We start from the raw sequence: 26,928 nt of genomic DNA on the forward strand, positions 1-26,928 counted from the left end.
GGTCAGCTCATCCGCACCCTCAGACTGCACCACCGGTCAGCTCATCCGCACCCTCAGACTGCCCCAATGGTCAGCTCATCCGCACCCTCAGACTGCCCCACCGGTCAGCTCATCCGCACCCTCAGACTGCCCCACCGGTCAGCTCATCCGCACCCTCAGACTGCCCCACCGGTCAGCTCATCCGCACCCTCAGACTGCCCCACCGGTCAGACAAATGACCCGTGATCTGGAGTTCTGTGCAGAAGTCTGGCCGGTTCCCTGCTGAAAAATGTGGGGGAGTTTGTGGCTGTTTTACCACTGATTTGTGGCAGCTTCGTAACTAGCCTGGTTAGTCCCAAGCCTGACTGCAAAAGGAGAAGGGTTGGGCAGACCCTGTGAAAACTCTGAGCTACAGGAACGCCCTCAGATGCTCCAAGGACCTCATGATCACCCAGAAGTTGGGAAAGACTGAAGTGGTGAGTTGAAGTAAAAGGCAGCATTGGACGTTTTAACTACCAGATTTAAAAAACTGTATTTGTTCCAAACCTTCATTAGTGATGTTGGAGATGTGATGTCCAGGATAGGGAACAGACAGGACTGGGATATGTCCCCCTGGATACTGCTCTCAGATCCAGCGTGACAGGAATCCTGAGGGGTGGGCCCATGCACTTCCCACATCTGCCGAGCCGTTCAGAAGGTGTTCCCTGGTCCAGTTTTATTAGAGAGTTCCCAATGAATCCCTCCCAGATCACTGCCTCATCCCTCCCCACCCTATCGTTTCCAATGAATCCCTCCCACTGCCTCATCCCTCCCCACCCCATGGAGTGACTGGCTTACATCTCAGGAGGGGCGGTGACTGGTCGGCCCATCTGGAAACCTGATCTGATCAGCTTGTAGAAGGTGCTGTCCACTGGAACTCCCGGATACGGGCTCAAACCTGCAGTGGGAACACACACTGTGTTTGTACTGGTGCTCAGGGATGTAAGTGTGTGTGTGTGAATATGAGTGTGTGTGTGTGTGTGTGTGTGTGTGTGTGTGTGTGTGTGTGTGTGTGTGTGTGTGTGTGTGTGTGTGTGTGTGTGTGTGGGTGTCTGTGTGTGGATGTGTGTGTGTGTGTATGTGTGTGAGTGTGTGTGTGCGTGTGCGTGTGTGGGTGTCTGTGTGCGTGTGTGGGTGTGTGTGTGAATATGAGTGTGTGTGTGCATGTGTGTGTATGTGTGTGAGTGTGTGTGTGTGGGTGTCTGTGTGTGTGAGTGTGTGTGTGTATATGTGAGTGTGTGTGTATAAAATGGTGCATGTGGCTACGTGTGTCTGTGTGTCTGTGTGCATGTATATTCAGAATGGTGTGTGTGTGTGTGAGTGTGTACAGAATGGTGTGTGTGTGTCTGTTTACCCAGAGAAAAGATCTCCCACAGGAGGATGCCGTATGACCAGACGTCGCTCTGTACCGTGTAGACGCAGTCGAAGATGCTCTCCGGAGCCATCCACTTCACCGGCAGGCGAGCCTGGGGAGGAGCAGAGTCAGTAACTCTGGCCCGGGATGGCAGCAGAGGGAGACGGTCCGCGATGGTGGGGGGGGAGGAAAGAGGGTAGAAGGGGTAGCGAGGGGAAAGGAAAGAGGGGAGGAGGGAGAGAAGGGGAAGCAATGGATGTGGGGTAGTGCATGGAGGGAGGGGAATGGGCAGAGTGGATGGGATGGGGGATTAGTGGTGGGACGGAGAGAGTTTAGATACTGAAGATGGTTACCCTGACTAATGGCAAGTTTAGTCTGTACTGGTACAGGACAGGAGGTGGGTGGGGGTAGCGGGAAGGACTGGGGGTGGGGTCGCTGACAGCAGCGGACAGAGAGCTGGTTCAGCGGCTGGCCAATCTCAGAACTCACGTTGCCCTTCACCACGTAGTTGGAGTCGTTCATGATGTCCCTCGCCAAGCCGAAGTCACAGATCTTAGCCACTCGGTCGTCTGAGAGCAGGACGTTCCGGGCAGCCAGGTCCCGATGGATGCACTACAATCAGATCCCGTCCAATAGTCAGTAACCCTTGCCAGGTCTCACTATCCCTCGGCCCTCCACAGCCCAGTCACTCACCTCCGCATCTCCAGATAACCGGCCTGCTGGACCGCGAAGTCACTTGGCTCGGAAACAGGCCCTCTGACCATCGAGTATGTACTGATAATCAAACACCCAGTCACCCAGCCTATATCTTTCACTCCAAATTAGACCATAACATTCAGGGGCAGAATGAGGCCATTTGGCCCATCGAGTCTGCTCTGCCATTCTATCATGGCCGATTTATCTTCCCTGCCTTCTCCCAGTAATCTCTGGTGCTCTGACTAATCAAGAATCTACCAGCCTCCTCCTTTAAGTGTGCCCAGTGAATGGGCCTCCTCTGCCACCTGCAGCAACAAATTTGCCCCAGATGCCACAGTGGCCGAGTAACCCAATGACTCCGCACGTCACTGGGAAACCGGAGCACCCACAGGAAGCCGTGCGGACGGAGGGAGAATGTGCAAACACCACACAGACAACATAGGAAGTTGGGATCAAACCTGCTGCTCCCAGGTGCCACCACTGTGTAAAAACAAGCTGTAAACACAGTTGGCCACTGGTTCGATCTCCACCATCCTCTCACCCATGCAGACTCTCCGTCACACTGAGAGCAGATACCCCACCCTCCCCCACCTCCTCTCCCTCAATCCTGGCTGCTCCAGGAGGACAGGGAACAGATTGAGAAATTCCCCTTGTTGCTAACCCAGGGCACTGATGGCAAATGTAGAAATGTCACTGCAGGCCAGTGGTGTGTATGTGTGTGTAAGAGTGAGAGTGTGTGTGTATTTGTGCAAGAGTGTGTGCATGAATGTATGTGAGTTTGAGTGTGTGTGTGCATATGAGTGTGCGAGTGTGAATGTGTGTGCGAGGTGTGAATGCGAGCACGAACATGAGTGAGCAAGTGTGAGTGTGTGTGAATGAATGTGTGCAAGTGTGAGTATGGGACAGAGTGTGAGTGTGAGGGAGGGAGTGAGAGAGTGTGAGTGAGAGAGTATGTGAGAGAGTGCGAGAGGGAGAGAGAGTGTGTAAGTGAGAGTGCGAGAGTGTGCGATTGTGCGAATGAGTGAGTGAGAGTGAGAGAGCAACAGTGGATGAGAGAGTGAGAGTGTGTACCTGTGTGTGAGTGTGTCTATGTGCGCAAGCATGAGTGTGTGAGTGTGCAGAGTGTGAGTGTGATTGTGAGTGTGTAAGTGTGGAGAGTGTGAGTGTGAGTGAGTGTGTGAGTGTGGAGAATGTGAGTGTGTGAGTGAGAGTGTGTGAGTGTGAGTGTGGAGAGTGTGAGTGTGAGTGTGGATAGTGTGAGTGTGGAGAGTGTGGATAGTGCAGAGTGCAAAGAGTGCGAGTGTTAGTGTGGAGAGTGTGAGTGTGTGAGTGAGAGTGTGGAGAGTGTGAGTGTGTGAGTGAGAGTGTGGAGAGTGTGAGTGTGGAAGAGTGTGAGTGTGAGTGTGGATAGTGTGAGTGTGAGTGTGGAGAGTGTGAGTTTGAGTGTGTGAGTGTGAGTGTGGAGAGTGTGAGTGTGTGAGTGTGAGTGAGAGTGTGAGTGTGGAGAGTGTGAGTGTGAGTGTGTGAGTGTGAGTGAGAGTGTGAGTGTGTGAGTGTGAGTGTGTGAGTGAGAGTGTGTGAGTGTGAGTGTGGAGAGTGTGAGTGTGAGTGTGGATAGTGTGAGTGTGAGTGTGGAGAGTGTGAGTTTGAGTGTGTGAGTGTGAGTGTGGAGAGTGTGAGTGTGTGAGTGTGAGTGAGAGTGTGAGTGTGGAGAGTGTGAGTGTGAGTGTGTGAGTGTGAGTGAGAGTGTGAGTGTGTGAGTGTGAGTGTGTGAGTGAGAGTGTGTGAGTGTGAGTGTGGAGAGTGTGAGTGTGAGTGTGGATAGTGTGAGTGTGAGTGTGGAGAGTGTGAGTTTGAGTGTGTGAGTGTGAGTGTGGAGAGTGTGAGTGTGAGTGTGTGAGTGTGAGTGAGAGTGTGAGTGTGGAGGGTGTGAGTGTATGAGTGTGAGTGAGAGTGTGAGAGTGTGAGTGTGAGTGTGTGAGTGTGAGTGTGGAGAGTGTGAGTGTGAGTGTGGATAGTGTGAGTGTGAGTGTGGAGAGTGTGAGTTTGAGTGTGTGAGTGTGAGTGTGGAGAGTGTGAGTGTGAGTGTGTGAGTGTGAGTGAGAGTGTGAGTGTGGAGGGTGTGAGTGTGTGAGTGTGAGTGAGAGTGTGAGAGTGTGAGTGTGGAGGGTGTGAGTGTGTGAGTGTGAGTGAGAGTGTGAGTGTGAGTGTGTGAGTGTGAGTGAGAGTGTGAGTGTGGAGAGTGTGAGTGTGTGAGTGTGAGTGTGGAGAGTGTGAGTGTGGAGAGTGTGAGTGTGTGAGTGTGAGTGTGTGAGTGTGTGTGTGTGAGTGTGAGTGAGAGTGTGAGTGTGTGAGTGTGAGTGTGTGAGTGTGAGTGAGAGTGTGAGTGTGGAGAGTGTGTGAGTGCAGTCAGGCACCCTCCCTCTATCTGAGTCACACTCACATTTCGGGAGGACAGGAATTCCATGCCAGTGGCCACCTGATGGGAGAATCTCAGTAGATTGTCCAGGTTCAGCTGCTCCTCGTCCTCTGTACACAGCACAGCAAAGCAGGACAGTGTTAGGGATAGTGACTGCACACAATGTGGCCATTTGGGCCATCACACCCCTATCCTAGCACCGTACCAATCCACTCATTTGTTCCTTAAACCTCTGCCTCCCCCAGCCAAACTCCCTATTTACCAAGTCTCTTTTGGGTAACTCAGTCACGGAATGATAGTGAGGTACAGACCCTTTGGCCCATTGAGTGTGTGCTGACCATCAACCACCCATTTACACAGATCTCATTATATTCTCTCCCATGTTCCCATCAACTACCCCAGATTCCACACACACTTTGTCCCAAGGGGCCAATTAACCCACTGACCTGTACGTTGTTGGACTGTGGGAGGAAACCTGCCCAGCCACGGGCTACAAACTCCTTATGGACAGCAGTGGGAACTGAACCCAATCATAAGTGACTGCACCAACCACTACACATTTCCCAGCCAGAATGACTCTCTGTCTTTGTCCGTTTGGCCCAGATTACCACCTCAGGATGACAGGTAGGAGTGTGATGTTATTGCGCCTCAAGTCACAGGGGTTCAATCCTGGTTTCCTCTGTAAGGAAGTTTGCATTGTTACGAGTGATGAACAGACCTGATGGACAATGGGGTACAGAGTTAACCATTCCCCTCCGAAGAAACACAAACTATTACTGATGCTATGCTGACCATGAGAAAGAGAGATGGAAAAACAAGCAAGAACATCGGCGACATAAGAGAGAGAGGGAAATTGCTGATTAACCGTATTGTGACTCCTTTTTGAATTATTTACTGTTTCGCTGCAAGGACAATAGTTTGCTCATAAACATTCCTCAGTGGACTGAAGGAGTGGCCTTATTTGATGGACACAGTCATTCAGGAGTGATGGAGAGCTGAGACCCCGTGAGTGGGGATAAAAAGACAGGTCTGGAGAGACACCCTCCAGACACGCCCGTGGACACTGACTGAGTGTTGGGAACCCACAGAAAGGTGGGGGCTTTGGAGACCGAACCAGGAGGTTGGTCATTAAGGCAATCAGTGTTAATGCAGGGCCGGTGTGTGTCCACTCATGCCAGAGTGATGAGTCCACCACAGAAGAACGGTTTAGCAGAAGGATGGAGAGGTCATAACTGAATGACCACACCGATACGATGGATTAAGAAAGCAAAGGAAGGTTTGCCTGACTGTAGCTGTTACATCTCGCTAGCGCTCTCTCTCTCTCTCTCGCTCACTCTCTCCAACGATTACAATACAACAACCATAACTACATCAGCACTCATGAACTGAACTGAACTTTATACTTTTCTATGACAATTTATTTACCCCTAGACATCGATAGAGCTTGTTTATTATTGATTATTATTATTCCTACACTTTTAGATTTATTACTGCTAACTGGTTTTATATGTATATTTGCATAATTGATATGGTTTTGCTTATTTTTATTAATAAACACCTTTAATATAGTACCACCAGACTCCAACGAATACTTTTTTCTCTGCTGGTTAGACACCCAGTTACGGGGTACGTAACAGTATGTTCTCCTGATAGATGCATGAATTTCTTCCGGGTGCTCCGGTTTCCTCGCATAGTCCAAAGCCACATCAGTTAGTAGGTTAATTGGTCATTGTAAATTGCACTGTGATTAGGCAGGGGTTAAATCGGTGGGTTGCTGTGGGTGATGCTGTTCATTGCCAGAAGAACCAATCAATCAGTACGCTCGGGGACGGTGCTGACCACCGGACACCCCCCCACCCGACCCGGGAACAAGCATCACCCATCAGTCAGTACGCTCGGGGACGGTGCTGACCACCGGACACCCCCCCACCCCGACCCGGGAACAAGCATCACCCATCAGTCAGTACGCTCGGGGACGGTGCTGACCACCGGACACCCCCCCACCCCGACCCGGGAACAAGCATCACCCATCAGTCAGTACGCTCGGGGACGGTGCTGACCACCGGACACCCCCCCACCCCGACCCGGGAACAAGCATCACCCATCAGTCAGTACGCTCGGGGACGGTGCTGACCACCGGACACCCCCCCCACCCCGACCCGGGAACAAGCATCACCCATCAGTCAGTACGCTCGGGGACGGTGCTGACCACCGGACACCCCCCCCACCCCGACCCGGGAACAAGCATCACCCATCAGTCAGTACGCTCGGGGACGGTGCTGACCACCGGACACCCCCCACCCCGACCCGGGAACAAGCATCACCCATCAGTCAGTACGCTCGGGGACGGTGCTGACCACCGGACACCCCCCCACCCCGACCCGGGAACAAGCATCACCCATCAGTCAGTACGCTCGGGGACGGTGCTGACCACCGGACACCCCCCCACCCCGACCCGGGAACAAGCATCACCCATCAGTCAGTACGCTCGGGGACAGTGCTGACCACCGGACACCCCCCCCACCCCGACCCGGGAACAAGCATCACCCATCAGTCAGTACGCTCGGGGACGGTGCTGACCACCGGACACCCCCCCCACCCCGACCCGGGAACAAGCATCACCCATCAGTCAGTACGCTCGGGGACGGTGCTGACCACCGGACACCCCCCCACCCCGACCCGGGAACAAGCATCACCCATCAGTCAGTACGCTCGGGGACGGTGCTGACCACCGGCCACCCCCCCACCCCGACCCGGGAACAAGCATTACAAGCACTGCCAGTGATCTGAATGCTTACCCTCGGAGTCCTGGTGTTCAGACTGAGAAATGATCGGAGCAGTACTCCCTATTCTCATCCTCCTGGGCAGGTGGTTGCCCGACCTGTGGGAGAGAAGAGGGCAGAGTGTTGGTTCCACCTGCCTTCGTGTCCTGGGAAGGATTAAGGGAGGAGACACAACGTGATCTGTCCAACTGAAGCTGATTTAGCATTCAGCTTGAGAAGACTAGGATGCAATGCTGAGGACATAGCTCAGACTGGACTCGGAAAATTGTGCAAAGACGAGGAATTCTGCAGATGCTGGAAATTCAAACAACTCACACAAAATGCTGGTGGAAAGATATACTATCTTTCCTTTCGGTTAGTCCTGACGAAGGGTCTCAGCCCAAAACGTCGACCGTGCTTCTCCCTTTAGATGCTGCCTGGCCTGCTGTGTTCCACCAGCATTTTGTGTGTGTTGTTTGAGCAGTTTTGGGCGCTTTGGCATTGGAAAGGGTCCAGAGGTGTTTCACAAGAATGATTCCTGGGATGAAAGAGTTAAAGTATAGAGAGTATTTCATAGCACTAAGCTTGTCCTCACTGGAGTTTAGAAGAATGAGGGGGAATCTCACAGAAGCCTATTGAATATTGAAAGGCGTAGGTAGAGTGGACATGGAGAGGATGTGGGAGAGTCCAGGACCAGATGGCACAGCCTCAGAATAGAGGGACATCCATTTAGAACAGAGGTAAGAAGGAATTCCTTTAGCCAGAGGGTGGTGAATCTGTGCAATTCATTGCCACGTTTGTTGTAGAGGCCGAGTCAGTGTGTTTATTTAAAAAGGAGGTCAGTAGATTCTTGATTAGTCAGGGAGTCAAAGGCAGCGTGGGGGAAGGCAGGAGAATGGGGTTGAGAGGGATAAAAACCAGCCATGCTGGAATAGTGGAGCAGATCTGATGGGCCAGAAATTCTGCTCCTCAGTCTTCTGCTCTATAGACAGCGAATTGAACCCGATCTGCATTCACCAGCTCTGGATTATGATCAGGCCAAGTTAAAACATAAAACGGTACAGCACTGGACAGGCCATTCGCTCACAATGTTGTGCTGCCCAGATCAAAAACAAACCAGAAACAGCCAAGCGCCAGTCCCTGCTGCCGAGACCTCTGTCGGTCACAGTTGACCACGGATATTACATCCCAGCAGTCTGAATACACAAGCCTGGGCAGCATGATATGGAGGGCAAGCTCCCCCTCTCCGTGTGTCTGATGAATGGCAGAGAGCCATACAGTTTGGTACCAGTCAGTGCTGAACTCAATGCAGGACTGCGCCAGGGACTCCAGCTCTGGAAATTCCCTTTGAAGTTTACTCTTGAAGCCATCCCCATGACTAGGTAAAGCCACAAGGCTGCAGAGGTGTGAGATCAGAGTTTGCCTTCTCCTAGATGAGCTGCCAACCTGATGCACCTTCAATAACTCACTCTGAGATGTGAACGCGAGATATCGGCTTTTATTGACTGGAAGAAGGAACAAGCAGTGAGTGACCACCATACTACATCCTGGAGACTGAGAGGCCGGGCTCAGGCCTCAATCGCCTTTATACAGGGGTGTGTGGGAGGAGCCACAGGAGCAGTCGGGGGGGGGGGGGGGGGAGGGTGCGTGTCCAGACAGGTATATGTAGTTCACCGCACAACCACAGCTGACAAGTCCCATTTGACTGAAGCGACTGGTTTTGAGGTGCCAGTAACCCGCCTTTGCCCTTTCTCCTGTCAGTAGAAATGGTTCCACTGGGCTTAGTAGCTAAGCCACACATGAAGGCCAGGAGCTGGACTTGGTTGTCAGAGGCTATTTGAGATGTACAACATTGGGAGCATTTAATAGGCAGTGGGAGCTTGTCTCCATTACCATCCTCACTATAACATAGAAACATAGAAAATAAGTGGAGTAGGCCATTCGGCCCTTTGAGCCTGCACCGCCATTCAGTATGATCATGGCTGATCATCCAACTCAGAACCCTGTACCTGCTTTCTCTCCATACCCCCTGATCCCTTTAGCCACAAGGGCCATATCTAACTTCCTCTTAAATATAGCCAATGAACCGGCCTCAACTGTTTCCTGTGGCAGAGAATTCCACAGATTCACCACTCTACTCTCTGTGTGAAGAAGTTTTTCCTCATCTCGGTCCTAAAAGGCTTCCCCTTTATCCTTAAACTGTGACCCTTCGTTCTGGACTTCCCCAACATCGGGAACAATCTTCCTGCATCTAGCCTGTCCAACCCCTTTAGAATTTTATACATTTCAATAAGATCCCCCCCTAAATCTTCTAATTTCCAGTAAGTATAAGCCTAGTCGATCCAGTCTTTCTTCATATGAAAGTCCTGCCATCCCAGGAATCAATCTGGTGAACCTTCTTTGTACTCCCTCTATGGCAAGAATGTCTTTCCTCAGATTAGGGGACCAAAACTGCACACAATACTCCAGCTGTGGTCTCACCAAGGCCTTGTACAACTGCAGTAAAACCTCCCTGCTCCTGTACTCAAATCCCTTTGCTATGAATGCCAACATACCATTTGCCTTTTTCACCGCCAGCTGTACCTGCATGCCCACCTTCAATGACTGGTGTACAATGACACCCAGGTCTCGTTGCATCTCCCCTTTTCCTAATCGGCCACCGTTCAGATAATAATCTGTTTTCCTGTTCTTGCAACCAAAGTGGATAACCTCACATTTATCCACATTAAATTGCATCTGCCATGAATTTGCCCACTCACCTAACCTATCCAAGTCACCCTGCATCCTCTTAGCATCCTCCTCACAGCTAACACCGCCGCCCAGCTTTGTGTCATCTGCAAACTTGGAGATGCTGCATTTAATTCCCTCGTCTAAATCATTAATATATATTGTAAACAACTGGGGTCCCAGCACTGAGCCTTGCGGTACCCCACTAGTCACTGCCTGCCATTCTGAAAAGGTCCCATTTACTCCCACTCTTTGCTTCCTGTCTGCCAACCAATTCTCTATCCACATCAATACCATACCCCCAATACCTTGTGCTTTAAGTTTGCACACTAATCTCCTGTGTGGGACCTTGTCAAAAGCCTTTTGAAAATCTAAATATACCACATCCACTGGCTCTCCCCTATCTACTCTACTAGTTGCATCTTCAAAAAATTCTATAAGATTCGTCAGACATGATTTTCCTTTCACAAATCCATGCTGACTTTGTCCGATGATTTCACCTCTTTCCAAATGTGCTGTTATCACATCTTTGATAACCGACTCTAGCATTTTCCCCACCACCGATGTCAGACTAACTGGTCTATAATTCCCCGGTTTTTCTCTCCCTCCTTTTTTAAAAAGTGGGGTTACATTAGCCACCCTCCAATCCTCAGGAACTAATCCAGAATCTAAGGAGTTTTGAAAAATTATTACTAATTCATCCACTATTTCTTGGACTACTTCCTTAAGCACTCTGGGATGCAGACCATCTGGCCCTGGGGATTTATCTGCCTTTAATCCCTTCAATTTACCTAACACCACTTCCCTACTAACATGTATTTTCCTCAGTTCCTCCATCTCACTAGACCCTCGGTCCCCTACTATTTCTGGAAGATTATTTATGTCTTTCTTAGTGAAGACAGAACCAAAGTAGTTATTCAATTGGTCTGCCACATCCTTGTTCCCTATGATCAATTCATCTGTTTCTGACTGTAAGGGACCTATATTTGTCTTGACCAATCTTTTTCTTTTCACATATCTATAAAAGCTTTTACAGTCAGTTTTTATGTTCCCTGCCAGCTTTCTCTCATAATCTTTTTTCCCTTTTCTAATTAAGCCCTTTGTCCTCCTCTGCTGGTCTCTGAATTTCTCCCAGTCCTCAGGTGTGCCACTTTTTTTTTTGCTAATTTATATGTTTCTTCTTTGGACTTGATACTATCCCTAATTTCCCTTGTCAGCCACGGGTGCACTACCTTCCCTGGTTTATTCTTTTGCCAAATTGGGATGAACAATTGTTGTAGCTCATTCATGCGATCTTTAAATGCTTGCCATTGCATATCCACCGTCAACCCTTTAAGTACCATTTGCCAGTCTATCTTAGCTATTTCACGTCTCATACCTTCAAAGTTACCCTTCTTTAAGTTCAGAACCTTTGTTTCTGAATTAACTGTGGCACTCTCCATCTTAATAAAGAATTCCACCATATTGTGGTCAATCTTACCCAAGGGGCCTCGCACGACAAGATTGCTAACTAACCCTTCCTCATTGCTCAATACCCAATCTAGAATGGTCTGCTCTCTAGTTGGTTCCTCGACATGTTGGTTCAGAAAACCATCCAGCATACATTCCAAGAAATCCTCTTCCTCAGCACCCTTACCAATTTGGTTCACCCAATCTATATGTAGATTGAAGTCACCCATTATAACTACCGTTCCTTTATTGCATGCATTTCTAATTTCCTGTTTAATGCCATCCCCAACCTCACTACAACTGTTAGGTGGCCTGTACACAACTCTCACCAGCGTTTTCTGTCCCTTACTGTTATGCAGCTCTACCCATATCAATTCCACATCCTCCAGGCTAATGTCCTTCCTTTCTATTGCGTTAATCTCCTCTCTAACCAGCAATGCTACCCCACCTCCTTTTCTTTCCTGTCTATCCCTCCTGAATATTGATATCCCTGGACGTTGAGCTCCCATCCTTGGTCACCCCGGAGCCATGTCTCTGTGATCCCAACTATATCATATTCATTAATAACTATCTGCACATTCAATTCATCCACCTTGTTACGGATGCTCCTCTCACTGACACATAAAGCCTTCAGGCTTGTTTTTACAACATTCTTAGCCCTTATACAATTATGTTGAAAAGTGGCCCTTTTTGCTTTTTGCCCTGGATTTGCCTGCCTGCCACTTTTACTTTTCACCTTACTACTTTTTGCTTCTACCCTCATTTTACACCCCTCTGTCTCTCTAACAAACCTAAGGAACCTACACAATGTCCATATCCCTCCATCTTTCTCACATCCATGTGCCCATCTAAGCTTCTCTTGAAAACCTTTCACATATTTGCTTCTACCACCATGCCAGGCATCTACCACTCTGAGTAAAATACTTACCCCTCACATCCCCCTCTTATCTTCAATGCACGCCCTTTATATTAGACATTTCAACCCTGGGAAAGAGATATTCCCTGTCCACTCTATCTGTGCCTCTCATAATCTTATAAACCTCTATCAGATCTCCCCTCGGCTTCCGACACTCCAGAGTCATGATAGCACACACCCTCTAAACCAGACGACGTCCTGGTAAACCTCTTCTGCAGCCCCTCTAAAGCCTCAACATCCTTCCTACAGGGGGAGACCAGAACTGTACCCAATACTCCAGATGTGACCTAATCAGAGTTTTATAAAGTTGCAACAGAACCTCCTGACTTTTGAACTCAGTGTCCGACTAATAAAAGCAAGCGTTCCATAAGCCTTCTTAACCACCTTATCGAGCTGTGTAGCCACTTCCATGAACTTGGACCCCATGATCTCTGCTCAGCAACACTTTTAATGACCTTGCCCTTACCATAGAACCCTACGGCACATTTCAGGCCCTTCAGCCCTTACCAGTGTACTGTCTCCTTTCATTTGCAACACCGTACATTTATCTGGCAGGAACAGTGAACTGAGCAGTACCCGTGGGGAAGAACCATCGATGTTTCAGATTGAAACCAAATTTCACACTTTGACCAAATTCCGGGATTATTTCCGTCTGGCTGACATTTCATCGACAGGTAGAATATCCTAAAGAATACAGGCAGTGCATGAGACCCAGGGAGCAGACGAGATGGGTTGAGGGCAAGTTTTGACCTCGGTGCCAAGACCAGAGAGGGGAGTTGTTGGGTGGGGAGGGAGTGTGAGTCTGTGATCTTTTCCTGTTAATGTTGAGGCAGCTTGACCCAAAAGCGGAGGGGTGGAGACAATTTAGCAATAAATGATATTTATCACAAAGTAGCAAACCCCAAGGGCCACAAATCGAAAGAGAACAAGAACTAAACACGACAAGATAACAAGGTAACTTAAGGCTTGGAGCCACTGGTTCAGGCTGGCTGGTTTGATGAGTGAGCTGGGTTTAAATAGGCTGCAGGTGACTCCTGTTAGCTGGGTGGAGACTGGGGTGCCTGCCTGTGCAGGACGGGGAGGGAAGGGGAGTTGAGAAGCCAGATGTGGGTAGGATTGGTTGGGAGAAGGTTGAGCCTGTGGCAGGATGATGTGAACCTGGTGGGGAGGACAGAAGTTCCCTCACCTCAGGCCTCCTTTCAGCTGGGATACGTTCTTGTAATGATTCTCACAGTCACTGTAGGCCAGGCTCTGCCCCTTCTGTTTCAGGAAGTTCAGTAAATCGCCATAGCAACAGTATTCGGTGATAACGAGGACTGGACCTGCAATAAGAGGTGATCAGGTTAAAGAGCCTGTTACATGTTGTTGTGTTAGTGAAAAGCATCACCCTCATAAGCCAAACCTCTCAGCGTCCAGCAACCAGTGCCTGCAATCATTGACACGTAACAATTCAGATTAATAACCTCTCCCACCTTGACCGAGCCCCTCTTTCTCCATTATCTCTGTCTATTTATCTATCTATCTGTCTCTCTATTTCTTTACCTTCTTCCCTCTCTATACTTGTGCAAACAATGAGCTGTACACCACAGCAACAGGTAGTTTGCACCCAACCATTAATCTGCCCGGTTTCATTGATCAGCACCCGGACCATAACCCTCTGTAACCCTCCCATCCATGTACCTTTCCAAACTTCCCTTAAGTGTTGTAATCGACCTGACATCCACCTCTAGTTCCACACTCTCACTACCCTCTGAGGGAAGAAGCTCCTCCTCTTCATTGCCTTAAACCTTTCACACAAAACCTATGACTTCTAGTTCTAGTCCCACCCAACCTCAGTGGAAAAGCCTGCTTGCATTTACCCTATCGATACCCCTCATAATTTTGTATACCTCTATCAAACTCCGCTCATTCTGCTATGCTCCAGAGAATAAAGTTTGAACCTATTCAACCTTTCCCTGTAACTTTGGCCCTCCAGACCCAGCAATAACATTGTAAATTTTCTCTGTACTCTTTCAACCTTACTGATATTTTTCCTGCAGGTGGGTGACCAGAACTGCACACAATACCCCAAATTAGGCCTCACCATCGTCTTGTACAATTTTGACATAACACCCCATCTTCTATACTCAATACAATGAAGGCCAATGTGACAAAAGCTTTCTTCACGACCCTATCGACCACTTTCAATGAATCGTGGCCCTGCGTTCCCAGATCCCTCTGTTCTACCCACTCCTCAGTGCCTCAACACCTTGACCCGTCTGCCATCTTTCCAGCTGGTCCTGATCCCGCTGCAAACTTCGATAATCTTACTCAATGTCCATGACAGCCCCAATCGTCAAGATTCAAGACTGTTCTTCAGTACACAGGTGAAAAGGAGAACAAAATGATTTCTACAGTGGATCTGATGCAGCATAAAGAACACAATAAAAGCATTCCTATAAAACTCAATGTACAAGGAACTGTTGAGTGTGACCGTGTATACATAACAATATCTCATATACTGTATCAGATACAAGAGAGTATCCTTGGTTCTCCACCTTAACAAATACGCCTGTTTGAGCACTGCTGGGGCGGTGGGGGGGGGGGGGGGGGGGGGAACGACCTACCTGGGGGAAGTGGCAGTAGCCGTGCCTCTGGCACAGAGTCTGGCCTTGTGGCTCAGAAGGGCAGGGAAAGGAAGAAGGCAGCAGTAATAGGGAACTCTATAGTTAGGGGGTCAGACAGGAGATTCTGTGGATGCAAGAAAGAAACATGGATGGCAGTTTGCCTCCCAGGTGCCAGGGTCCAGGATGTTTTGGATCGCGTTCAAGATATCCTGTGGTGGGAGGGAGAACAGCCAGAGGTCGTGGTACTTATTGGTACCACCGACATCGGTAAGAAAAAGGAGGAGGTCCTGAAAAAAGACCGCAGGGAGTTAGGAAGGAAGTTGAGAAGCAGGACCTCAAAGGTAGTAATCTCGGGATGACTGCCTGTGCCACGTGACAGTGAGTGTACTTTACTTTATTGTCACCAAACAATTGATACTAGAGCGTACAATCATCACGGCGATATGTGATTTGCGCTTCGCGCTCCCTGGAGTACAAATCGAAGTAAATATAATAAAAATTTAAATTATAAATCATAATTAGAAAATAGAAAAGGTAGTGCAAGTCATGTCCAGATATTTAGAAAGTACAGCCCAGATCCGGGTCAGGTCTGTTCAGCAGTCTTATCACAGTTGGAAAGAAGCTGTTCTCAAATCTGGCCGTACGAGTCTTCATGCTCCTGAACCTTCTCCCGGAGGGAAGCGGGACAAAAAGTGTGTTGGCTGGGTGGGACTTATCCTTGATTATCCTGGCAGCACTGCTCCGACAGCGTGTGGTGTAAAGTGAGTCCAAGGATGGAAGATTGGTTTGTGGGATGTGCTGGGCTATGTTCACGATCTTCTGCAGCTTCTTCCGGTCTTGGACAGGACACCTTCCATACCAGGTTGTGATGCACCCTAGAAGAATGCTTTCTACGGTGCATCTATAAAAATTAGTGAGGGTTTTAGGGGACAGGCCAAATTTCTTCAGCTTTCTCAGGAAGTAAAGGCGCTGGTGGGCCTTCTTGGCAGTCGAATCTGCTTGGTTAGACCAAGTCAGGTCATTTGTGATATTCACCCCGAGGAACTTAAAGTTTTTGACCTGTTCCACCTGCGCACCACCGATGTAGATGAGGTCATGCAGTCCGCTACTCCTTCTGAAGTCAACAACCAAGTCCTTCATCTTGCTGACGTTGAGGGATAGGTTATTGTCTTCGCACTATGCCACCAGGTTCTTAATTTCCTCTCTGTACTCAGACTCATCATTACCCAAGATACGGCCTGCAATTGTGGTGCCATCAGCAAACTTATATATTGAGTTTGATGGAAACTTGGCTACACAATCATGGGTGTACAGTGAGTACAGCAGGGGGCTGAGTACACAGCCTTGTGGGGCACCGGTGCTCAGAGTGATTGTGGAGGAGAGCTTGTCCCCTATCTTTACAGCCTGGGTCCTGTCTGTGAGGAAGCTGAAGATCCAGCTGCAGATCTGAGTGCTAAGACCCAGGTTCCGGAGCTTAGGAATCAGTTTACTTGGAATGATGGTGGAGGATAAATGCGTGGCCGAGGGATTGGAGAAGGGAGCAGGGATTCAGATTCTTAGTTCTTTGGGACGTCTTTTTGGGCAGGAGTGACCTGTACAAAATGGACGGGTTGCACTTGAATCCCAATGGGCCAAAATGCTGGCGGGGAGGTTTGCTAAGGCTATTGGGGAGAGTTTAAACGAGGATTGTTGGGGGGTGGGAACTGAACTGCAGAGACAGAGGAAGGGGCGTTTGGCTCACAAATAGAGAAAGCTTGGAGACAGTGCGAGAGGAAGGAAAGGCAGGTGATAGAGAAGGGATATGCTCAGACTGATGGTTTGATACTTTAATGCAAGGAGTATTATGAACAAAGCGGATGAGCTTAGAGCGTGGATCAGTACTTGGAGCTGTGATGTTGTGGCCATTACAGAGACTTGGATGGCTCAGGGGCACGAATGGTTACTTCGAGTGCCTGGCTTTAGATGTTTCAGAAAGGACAGGGAGGGAGGCAAAAGAGGTGGGGGCATGGCGCTGTAGATCAGAGATAGTATCACAGCTGCAGAAAAGGAGGAAGTCATGGAGGGATTGTCTACGGAGTCTCTGTGGGTGTAAGTTGGGAACAGGAAGGGGTCAATAACTCTACTGGGTGTTTTTTATAGACCACCCAATAGTAACAGGGGCATCAAGGAGCAGTAGGGAGACAGATTCTGGAAAGGTATAATAATAACAGGGTTGTTGTGGTAGGAGATTTTAAATTCCCAAATATCGACTGACATCTCCCTAGAGCAAGAGGTTTAGATGGGGTGGAGTTTGTTAGGTGTGTTCAGGAAGGTTTCTTGACACAATATGTAGATAAGCATACAAGAGGAGAGGCTGTATTTGATCTGTTATTGGGAAATGAACCTGGTCAGGTATCAGGGCTCTTAGTGGGAGAGAATTTTGGAGATAGTGATCACAATTCTATCTCCTTTACCATAGCATTGGAATAGGAAAAGACAAGTTAGAAAAGTGTTTAATTGTGGTAAGGGGAAATGTGAAGACATCAGGCAGAAACTTGGAAGAATAAATTGGGAACAGATGTTCTCAGGGAAAAGTTCGGCAAAAATGTGACAAATGTTCAGGGGATATTTGCATGGAGTTCTGCAGAAGTACCTTCCAATGAGACAGGGAATGGATAGTAGGGTACAGGAACTGTGGTGTACAAAGACTGTCGAAAAACTAGTCAAGAAGAAAGGAAAAGGTTACGAAAGGTTCAAAAAACTAAGTAATGATAGAGATCTAGAAAAATATAAGGCTAGCAGGTAGGAGTTAGGAGTGAAATTAGGAGAGCCAGAAGGGGCCATGAGAAGGCCTTGGTGAGCAGGATTAAAGAAAACCCCAAGGCATTCTTTATTGACAGGAAAGGAATGGAGGGTTATGGGCTGAGTGCAGGTCAGTGGGGCTAGGTGAGAGTAAGTGTTTGGCATGGACTAGAAGGGCTGAGATGGCCTGTTTCCGTGCTGTAATTGTTATCTGGTTATATGGTTATATTCTACAAATATGTGAAGAGCAAGAGGATAAGATGTGAGAGAATATGACCAATCAAGTATGACTGTGGAAAATTGTGTATGGAACTGGAAGAGATAGCAGAGGTACTTGTTATGGAAAAGGACCTTGGCAATTGTAGGGCTGACTTACAGCAGATTGAAATGGTGAGCATATAGGCTTTAAGAAAGAGGATGTGCTGGAGCTTTTGGAAAGCATCAAGATGGAGAAGTTGCTGGGACTGGATAAGATATACCCCAAGGGTACTGTGGGAGATGAGGGAGGAGATTGCTGAGCCTCTGGCGATGATCTTTGCATCATCAATGGGGATGGGAGAGGTTCCAGAGGATTGGAGGGTTGCAGATGTTGTTCAAGAAAGAGAGTAGAGATAGCCCTGGAAATTATAGACCAGTGAGTCTTACTTCTGTGGTTGGTAAGCTGATGGAAAAGTTCTTGTAAGGAAGGATTTATGAATATTTGGAGAGGCATAATATGATTAGGAATAGTCAGCATAGCTTTGTCAAAGGCAGGTCATGCCTTATGAGCCTGATTGTAGTTTTTGAGGATGTGACTAAACCCATTGAGATGAGCAGTAAATGTAGTGTATATGGATTTCAGCAAGACATTTGATAAGGTACCCCATGCAAGGCTTATTGAGAAAGTAAGGAGGCGTGGGATCCAAGGGGACATTGCTTTGTGGATTCAGACTGGCTTGCCCACAGAAGGCAAATAGTGATTGTAGATGGCTCTACGGACAAACTGCCTCCTGTTTGAGCCAAAATTCAAATTTTGACATGTCAGTTCAGAACACCTGCTGCCATTGTTCAACAGCCCAGTACATGTGCTTTTGTATGGAAGTGAGTCTCTGGGCTTTGTTTCCAATTTAGAGGAATGGCTTTTGGCAGCACCGCTTCCATGAGACCACTTCTGACAAGACTTCTCTGGACTGTGGAGGGGTGTTCTTGGGTTCCAGTGGTTTCTGTGAGTTCAGAGCTGATAGCAATGCAGGACTTGTTCTGATTGAGAACGGGCGTCAGTTTGATGTATCTCTGGTCTGCTGCACTCAGTTTCTGTGGCCAACCACTGCATTTCTCATCTTCATCCTACCCACTTCTTTGTGTTTCTTCAGAATAGCTTCATCAACACATCTTGAAATTCCTGCCTGCTGTGAAATTTCTGCTTGGGAGAGACCTTACCGATGCAGAATGACCACCTTGTGTCTTGTGTCTCTTAGCATGGTGTAACATTTGGTAATCTGAAGGTTAAACTGTCACATCTGCCACACTCTCACCTTTTTAGTTAGTTGTCCTTTGCCCAGTTTGATTCTTTCTGCACCCGTTTCTGTTTCAGTTCATCAGTTTAGTTCAATTGACTCATTATGTCACAAGCACCTGCTTGTTACTTTTGTTTAATCATGCACTGGGCTAGATACCTACAAACTAATCAAGTTTTTATTTGAGAAGTCTGTTACTTAATACTTTCTTTAAAGAAATACAAAACATTTCTCTAACATTTAACATTTTGGAAAATGAATGTTTGTAAATCTAAAACTTGCTCTTTTCTACTGACATGCTAATGCAAAGACAAAAAATAGACGTCTAAAACAAAAGGTATATTAAAGATTTAGGGTGCTGAGACTCTTGTGTAGTGCTGAGCTACCACACTTCAGTTTCTCCCTGTACACTCCAGTGTGAATCCAGATTACTTCCTCATCCTGAAAGCCAAGCAACTGAACCTTAGAACACAGAACATGGACTAGTATAGTACAGGAACAGGCCCTTCAGTCCTCAATGTTGTGGTAAACCAATTAAATTAGTCACAAATGGCTAACTAATCCCTTCTGCCTATACATGCCCATCCCATTTTCCTCACATTCATGTGCCCACCTAAATGTCTCTGAAAAGCCCCTGATGTATCTTCCTGCACCACTTTGCCAGACAACACAGTCCAGGCCCCCGCCACTCTGTATAAAAAAAACTTGCTGCTCTCATCTTTGAACTTACCCCCTCTTACCTGAAACACATGCCCTCTGGTACTAGATGTTCCTACCCTGGAAAAAAGATGCTGTCTGTCTACTCTATCCATGCCCCTCATAATCTTATAAACCTCTATCAGATCTCCCCTCAGCCTCTGCCACTCCAGAGAAAACAACCCAAGTTTCTCCAACCTCTCGGCACAGCACATGCCCTCCCTGGTGAACCTCTCCAAAGAGGGTATCTTCCTATTATGGGTGACCAGAACTGTACACAACACTCCAGGTGTAGCCTGACTAGAGTGCTGACTTTTGAACATAACACCTTGACTAATGCCATTTGCTGCCTTAACCTCCTTCTCTGCATTCCCACAATCTTTCACGTACGAAGATGAGGGGATGTTTTGCTTCAACCACCCCGTGCCACCTTCCCACCCTACTTCCTTCCTTACCTCTGAGTGTGCATGCCCCCAGGAGGTTGACCACGTTGGAGTGCTGCCCCAGGTGGCTCAGTATCTTCAGTTCAGATATCAGGGCCTCTCTCTCGGTGGAGTGGGCACTGGCTGCAGACACAGAGAGAAAGAGACTCAGTCTGGTCATCTCTGGCAGTAATGGCTGCAACTGGTCAAGCAGGCAGCCGGGAGGGAAGAGCAAGGGTCAGAGGGGAGAGAATTAAAGGCAGGGACCTGAGAGCCAGAACTCCACCATGGACGGTCCCAAGCCCGGCTGTGAAAGAAGGACAGTTGGGCATGGGTTAGCAGTCCCATCCTGTTAGAAGCCCAGAGCTACAGAAGTGCCAACAGACACTCCAAAGATCTCATCCCTGGGAGAGGAGGGATACACCAAGAAGATGGGTTATACCTGGAGACAACGTGAAAGCCTGGACCAGGACAGAGGGCTCTAGTGAGCTACTGTTGGCAGCCTCTGCCCCAGCAGGGGTGATGGGGCTTAAAAAGGAGGCTGGAGGGGTAACTTAGAGGTGCTGAGTATGAGGGATGAGCTGCCAGATGAGAGGGCAGAGACTGGCATGATTATAGTGCTTAAAAGCCTCCGGAGTCCAAGGTGAGGTAAACTACTGACCCTTGGTGTTGGAGATGGGAAGAAGGTTATAACTGTGGAGGAAAGGGTGAAGAGAGAATTATACCTTGGCAGAAGGGGTGACCCCTCCAGTATCAGTGGCAGGGAAAAGGTCATGAACCCAGTGTCTGAGACAGAGAGAAGGTCGTGACCCTGATGTTGAAGCTTGGGAAAGGACCATGAAGCCAGGAGGGGTGACGAGAGGGTTATGGCCCCATGTTGGAGGTGAAGAGAATGTCACAACCCTAGGAGGCGACATGGAGAGGGTTACACTCTGCAATAAGAGGATCATGACCCTGGTAGGGGAAGCAGCAAGAAGGCTCAACTAAACTCTTACGTTTCAGCATCTTGACAGCCACTTTGGTGGCCTCGTGTTTCTGACCCAGGCCGAAGGCCGTCGCCTCCACTACCTTCCCAAAAGCTCCAGCACCAAGCACCTTCCCTGGGAAGAGAAGTGTTTAGAATGAGACCCGGAAATGAACACAGACCCAAGCCACTCAGTCCCTCTGCACCCTGCTGGCCCACACCCACTGCCTGGATTCCCATAACTCTCATGGTTCTCCCCGAAATCCCTGTGCTGCTTACCTCAGATCCTCCTGAGACACACGTCCTGTATTCCCTCTTATTTCTCCTCCACATCAGAGCGTGTCCCACGTTCTCCACATCCCTACCCTATCCACTTCCGAACACCCCTCAACCTCCCCTCACCCCATCCCCTCTCTCCACACACCAGCCTAATCATTTCCAATCCCACTCTTGATCCTCCCCTTCACCCTATACACTCTCAATCCCTCCCTCTACCCTTCCCTTCATCCTATACACTCCCAATCCCTCCCTCCACCCAATACACTCCCAATCCCTCCCTCTACCCTTCCCTTCACCCTATACACTCTCAATCCCTCCCTCCACCCTATACACTCCCAATCCCTCCCTCTACCCTATACACTCCCAATCCCTCCCTCTACCCTTCCCTTCATCCTATACACTCCCAATCCCTCCCTCCACCCAATACACTCCCAATCCCTCCCTCTACCCTTCCCTTCATCCTATACACTCCCAATCCCTCCCTCCACCCTATACACTCTCAATCCCTCCCTCCACCCTTCCCTTTATCCTATACACTCTCAATCCCTCCCTCCACCCTATACACTCCCAATCCCTCCCTCTACCCTTCCCTTCATCCTATACACTCTCAATCCCTCCCTCCACCCTATACACTCCCAATCCCTCCCTCTACCCTTCCCTTTATCCTATACACTCCCAATCCCTCCCTCCACCCTATACACTCCCAATCCCTCCCTCCACCCTATACACTCTCAATCCCTCCCTCCACCCTATACACTCTCAATCCCTCCCTCCACCCTATACACTCCCAATCCCTCCCTCTACCCTTCCCTTCACCCTATACACTCCCAATCCCTCCCTCCACCCTATACACTCCCAATCCCTCCCTCTACCCTTCCCTTCATCCTATACACTCCCAATCCCTCCCTCCACCATATACACTCTCAATCCCTCCCTCCACCCTTCCCTTTATCCTATACACTCCCAATCCCTCCCTCCACCCTATACACTCCCAATCCCTCCCTCTACCCTTCCCTCACCCTATCCACTTCCAGATCCTTTCCACCCTTCCCTTTACTCCATCCTCTCCCATCCCTCTCTCCACCCACCGGCCTATTCACTCCCAATCCCTCTCTCCACCCTCCCCTTCACCCTATCCACTCCCAAACCCTCTCTTCACTCACCGGCCTATTCACTTCCAATCCCTCTCCCCACCCTTCCCTTCACCATATCCACTCCCAGCCCCTCCCTCAACCTCCCCTTCATCCTTTCCACTCCCAAGTCCTCTCTCCACCCACCAGCCTGTTCACTCCCAATCCCTTTCCTTCACCCTATACACTCCCAATCCCTCTCTCTACCCTTTCCTTCACCCTATCCACTTCCAAATCCTTTCCACCCTTCCCTTCACTCCATCCTCTCCCATACCTCTCTCCACCCACTGGCCTATTCACTCCCAATCCCTCCCTCCACTATTCCCTTCACTCTACTTACTCCCAACCCCCCCAAACTCCCTTTCACCCTTTCCACTTCCTACCCCTTCACCCTATCCACTCCCAGCACCTCCCTCAACCTCCCCTTCAAACTATCCACCCAACCCCTCTCTCCACCCACCAGCCTATTCACTCCCAGTCCCTCCCTCAACCTCTTCTTCATCCTATCCACTCCCACCACTCACTCCACCCACCACTCTATCCACTCCCAAACTCCCCATCTACCCTTCCCTCCACCTCACTCACTCCCAAACCCTTTCTTCACTCACCAGCCTATTCACTCTCAATCCCTCTCTCCACCTTCCCCTCCACCCTATCCACTCCCAGCCCCTCCAACCTCTCCTTCACCCTATTCACTCCCACCTTCTCCTTCCACACCCATCTCCCCTCATTCCATTAGTCTCCCTCGCCTACTCTCTCACCTTACTCCCCTCAGCCTAACCTATCATGGCCTTATCCTCACTCCTTTAACCCTCAATCCACTCCTCTCATTTTTTGTTTTTTTATTGAGATCAGCACGGAAGTGATCCCTCCTGCCCAGTGAGCCGCCCCACCCGACAACCCACTGATTTAACGCTAGCCTGATCACAGGAAAATTTACACTCGCCAAAGGTCCTGTCTTTGGAATGTGGGAGTAATCCAGAACACCCGGAAGCCCATGCGTTCACAGGAAGAAACATATCAATTGATTTATGGAGGGCACTAGAACTGAACTCAAAACTCCAACTCCCCGATGTGTAATAGTGTTGTCCTATCCCACACCCACCAAACCTCCCCTGATCACACACTTCCTCCTGTTACCCCTACCAACCCACTCCACTCCCATCAACCGTCTCAACCATCTTTCCCACCACACCTCCCCTGAATGTGAGAAGCCCCAGAACCAGGACTGTGCACTGTCCGATCCCAGAACCAGGATGTGATGAGATTCGAACCCCTGACTCTAGCTTGCTGTCCTCTCTGGACACCCAGCCAGCACACGCCCATGCACCCCGAGGCCCCAGTTGCCGGGGGTGGAGGGAGTCTGTACCTAGGCGGAGTTTCTCTCTGGGGAACTCCCACTTCTCATTGTAGGGGAGCTGGGTGGGGTCGATAAAGGTGTAATCATTCCCATTGACTGCCTCGATGATCTTCCACCGGACCTCGTACTTCGGTTTCTGGAGAAACACGAGAGTGGAGAGGTTAGAGAAATATGGGGCTGGGGAGGAGATATTAGAGAGAAATGGGGGTGGGGAGGTGAGGTTAGAGAGAAAAGGGGCTGGGGAGGTGAGGTTAGAGAGAAATGGGGCTGGGGAGGTGAGGTTGGAGGGAAATGGGGGTGGTGTGGTGAGGTTAGAGGGAAATGGGGGTGGTGTGGTGAGATTAGAGAGAAAAGGGGCTGGGGAGGTGAGGTTAGAGAGAAAAGGGGCTGGGGAGGTGAGGTTAGAGGGAAATGGGGGTGGTGTGGTGAGGTTAGAGGGAAATGGGGGTGGTGTGGTGAGATTAGAGAGAAAAGGGGCTGGGGAGGTGAGGTTAGAGAGAAATGGGGGTGGGGAGGTGAGGTTAGAGGGAATTGGGGGTGGTGTGGTGAGGTTAGAGGGAAATGGGGGTGGTGTGGTGAGATTAGAGAGAAAAGGGGCTGGGGAGGTGAGGTTAGAGAGAAATGGGGGTGGGGAGGTGAGGTTAGAGGGAAATGGGGGTGGGGAGGTGAGGTTAGAGGGAATTGGGGGTGGTGTGGTGAGGTTAGAGGGAAATGGGGGTGGTGTGGTGAGATTAGAGAGAAAAGGGGCTGGGGAGGTGAGATTAGAGAGAAAAGGGGCTGGGGAGGTGAGGTTAGAGAGATATGGGGGTGGGGAGGTGAGGTTAGAGAGAAATGGGGGTGGGGAGGTGAGGTTAGAGGGAAATGGGGCTGGGGAGGTGAGATTAGAGAGAAATGGGGGTGGGGAGGAGAGGTAAGAGGGAAATGGGGGTGGGGAGGTGAGTAGAGGGAATTGGGGGTGGCTTGGTGAGATTAGAGAGAAATGGGGGTGAGGAGGCGAGATGAGAGAGAAATGGGGGTGGGGAGGAGAGGTTAGAGAGAAATGGGGGTGAGGAGGTGAGGTTAGAGAGAAATGGGGGTGGGGAGGTGAGATTAGAGAGAAATGGGGGTGGGGAGGTGAGATTAGAGAGAAATGGGGTGGGGTGGTGAGATTAGGGAGAAATGGGGTGGGGAGGTGAGGTTGGAGAGAATTGGGGATGGGGAGGTGAGGTTAGAGAGAAATGGGGCTGGGGAGGTGTTAGAGAAAAATGGGGGTGGGGAGGTGAGGTAAGAGGGAAATGGGTTTGAGGAGGAGAGGTTAGAGAGAAATGGGGTGGGGTGGTGAGTAGAGGGAAATGGGGTGGGGTGGTGAGATTAGAGAGAAATGGGGGTGGCGAGGAGAGGTTAGAGAGAAATGGGGGTGGCGAGGAGAGGTTAGAGAGAAATGGGGGTGGGGAGGTGAGGTTAGAGGGAAATGGGGTGGGGAGGTGAGATGAGAGAGAAATGGGGGTGGGGAGGTGAGGTTAGAGAGAAATGGGGGTGGGGAGGTGAGGTTAGAGGGAAATGGGGGTGGGGAGGTGAGGTTAGAGGGAAATGGGGTGGGGAGGTGAGGTTAGAGAGAAATGGGGGTGGGTTGGTGAGGTTAGGGTTAATGCGAGGCTGTGGACCCCCCCCCCCCTCCACCCCGGTGGTGCCTGTCCAGAGGTAGGACTGACCTGTTTGTACTTGTAGAACAGGAAGGCCACAATGAATATCAGGAGCACCACCAATGAGACAGAGACCCACAGCACCCAGCTGAAGAGCACGTTGACCCCATGGTGACCTGACAGATTAAAGGCAGATATTAGCTTTCTTTGTTGCATGCACATCACAACACGGAAACATACAATATGTCGTTTGTGTCAACGACCAACACCGGGGAGGTCAGCGGAAGCCTGCAATTGACGCCTTGCTCACTGGTGCTAACGTATCACACCCACCCTAACCCATACACGTTTGTGAAGTGGAGGCTTTACAAGCCTTGTTCACATCTCACTTGCAGTGTTGTGAGCAGGTTTTGGCCCCTGGGTTAAGGAAGGATGTGCTGGCATTGGAAAAGTTCTAGAGGAAGTTCATGAGAATGATTATGGGAATGAAAGGGTTAAAATATGAGGAATATTTGATGATTCTGAGCCGGTACTCATTGGAGTTTAGAAGGATGAGCGAGGATCTAATTTAAACCTATTGAATATTGACAGGTTTAGATATGTGGAGAGGATGTTTCCTATAGTGGGAGAGACTAAGACCAGAGGGCACAGCCTCAGGGTAGAGATACGTCCATTTTGAAGAGACATGAGGAGGAATTTCTTTAGCCAGAGAGTGGTGAATCTGTGGCACTCATTGCCACGGATGACTGTGAAGCCAAGTCATTGGGTACATTTAAAGTGGAGGTTGATAGGTTCTCGATTAGTCAGGGTGTCAAAGGTTACGGAGGGAAGACAGGAGAATGGGGTTGAGAGGGATAATAAATCAGCGATGATGTAATGGTGGGGAAGACTTGATGGGCCGAATGGACTAATTCTGCTCCTGGGTCTTAAAGTCTTTTGGACTGTGGGAGGTAACCAGAGCACGCAGAGGAAACCCACACGGTCACGGGGAGAACGTACAAACTCCTCACAGGCAGCAGCGGGAATCGAACATTTCACTACCTGGAGAGATGGGTTGACACTCTGGGGACTCCAGAGGGCATGAGATGCCCCCTCCCTCTTCCCATTGTCCTAGACTCCCCCCCACATGTCCGCCTGTTCCCCAGTCCTTGTGACTAGAGCACACTGAAAATCCTGGCCTGAACTGAGGTACTCATTCCCTCCCTAAACTTTCCTCACCCTCCTTCACCCT

At 49.5% G+C, this 26,928-nt stretch overlaps 1 protein-coding gene across 2 annotated transcripts in view; it reads right to left on the reverse strand.

Moving 5' to 3' along the window:
• The window catches only part of LOC132405695 (macrophage colony-stimulating factor 1 receptor-like), a 156,335-nt gene that overhangs the window by 42,875 nt on the left and 86,532 nt on the right, over window positions 1-26,928 (reverse strand). The window contains exons 6-15 of one of the 2 annotated variants that reach the window (XM_059990713.1): window positions 25,767-25,873; window positions 24,085-24,211; window positions 21,338-21,442; window positions 20,376-20,486; window positions 13,528-13,663; window positions 7,286-7,368; window positions 4,512-4,597; window positions 1,862-1,984; window positions 1,373-1,484; window positions 817-916 (exon numbers count right to left, since the gene is read on the reverse strand). In XM_059990713.1, coding sequence (XP_059846696.1) covers window positions 817-916; window positions 1,373-1,484; window positions 1,862-1,984; window positions 4,512-4,597; window positions 7,286-7,368; window positions 13,528-13,663; window positions 20,376-20,486; window positions 21,338-21,442; window positions 24,085-24,211; window positions 25,767-25,873 — 1,090 coding nt within the window. Of the gene's footprint in view, window positions 1-812; window positions 917-1,372; window positions 1,485-1,861; window positions 1,985-4,511; window positions 4,598-7,285; window positions 7,369-13,527; window positions 13,664-20,375; window positions 20,487-21,337; window positions 21,443-24,084; window positions 24,212-25,766; window positions 25,874-26,928 lie in introns of those variants that run through there. The other variant, XM_059990714.1, reaches the window with a different exon arrangement.

Source organism: Hypanus sabinus, chromosome 15 (genome assembly GCF_030144855.1).
Source record: "Hypanus sabinus isolate sHypSab1 chromosome 15, sHypSab1.hap1, whole genome shotgun sequence".
In the NCBI taxonomy this organism is placed as follows: Eukaryota; Metazoa; Chordata; class Chondrichthyes; order Myliobatiformes; family Dasyatidae; genus Hypanus; species Hypanus sabinus.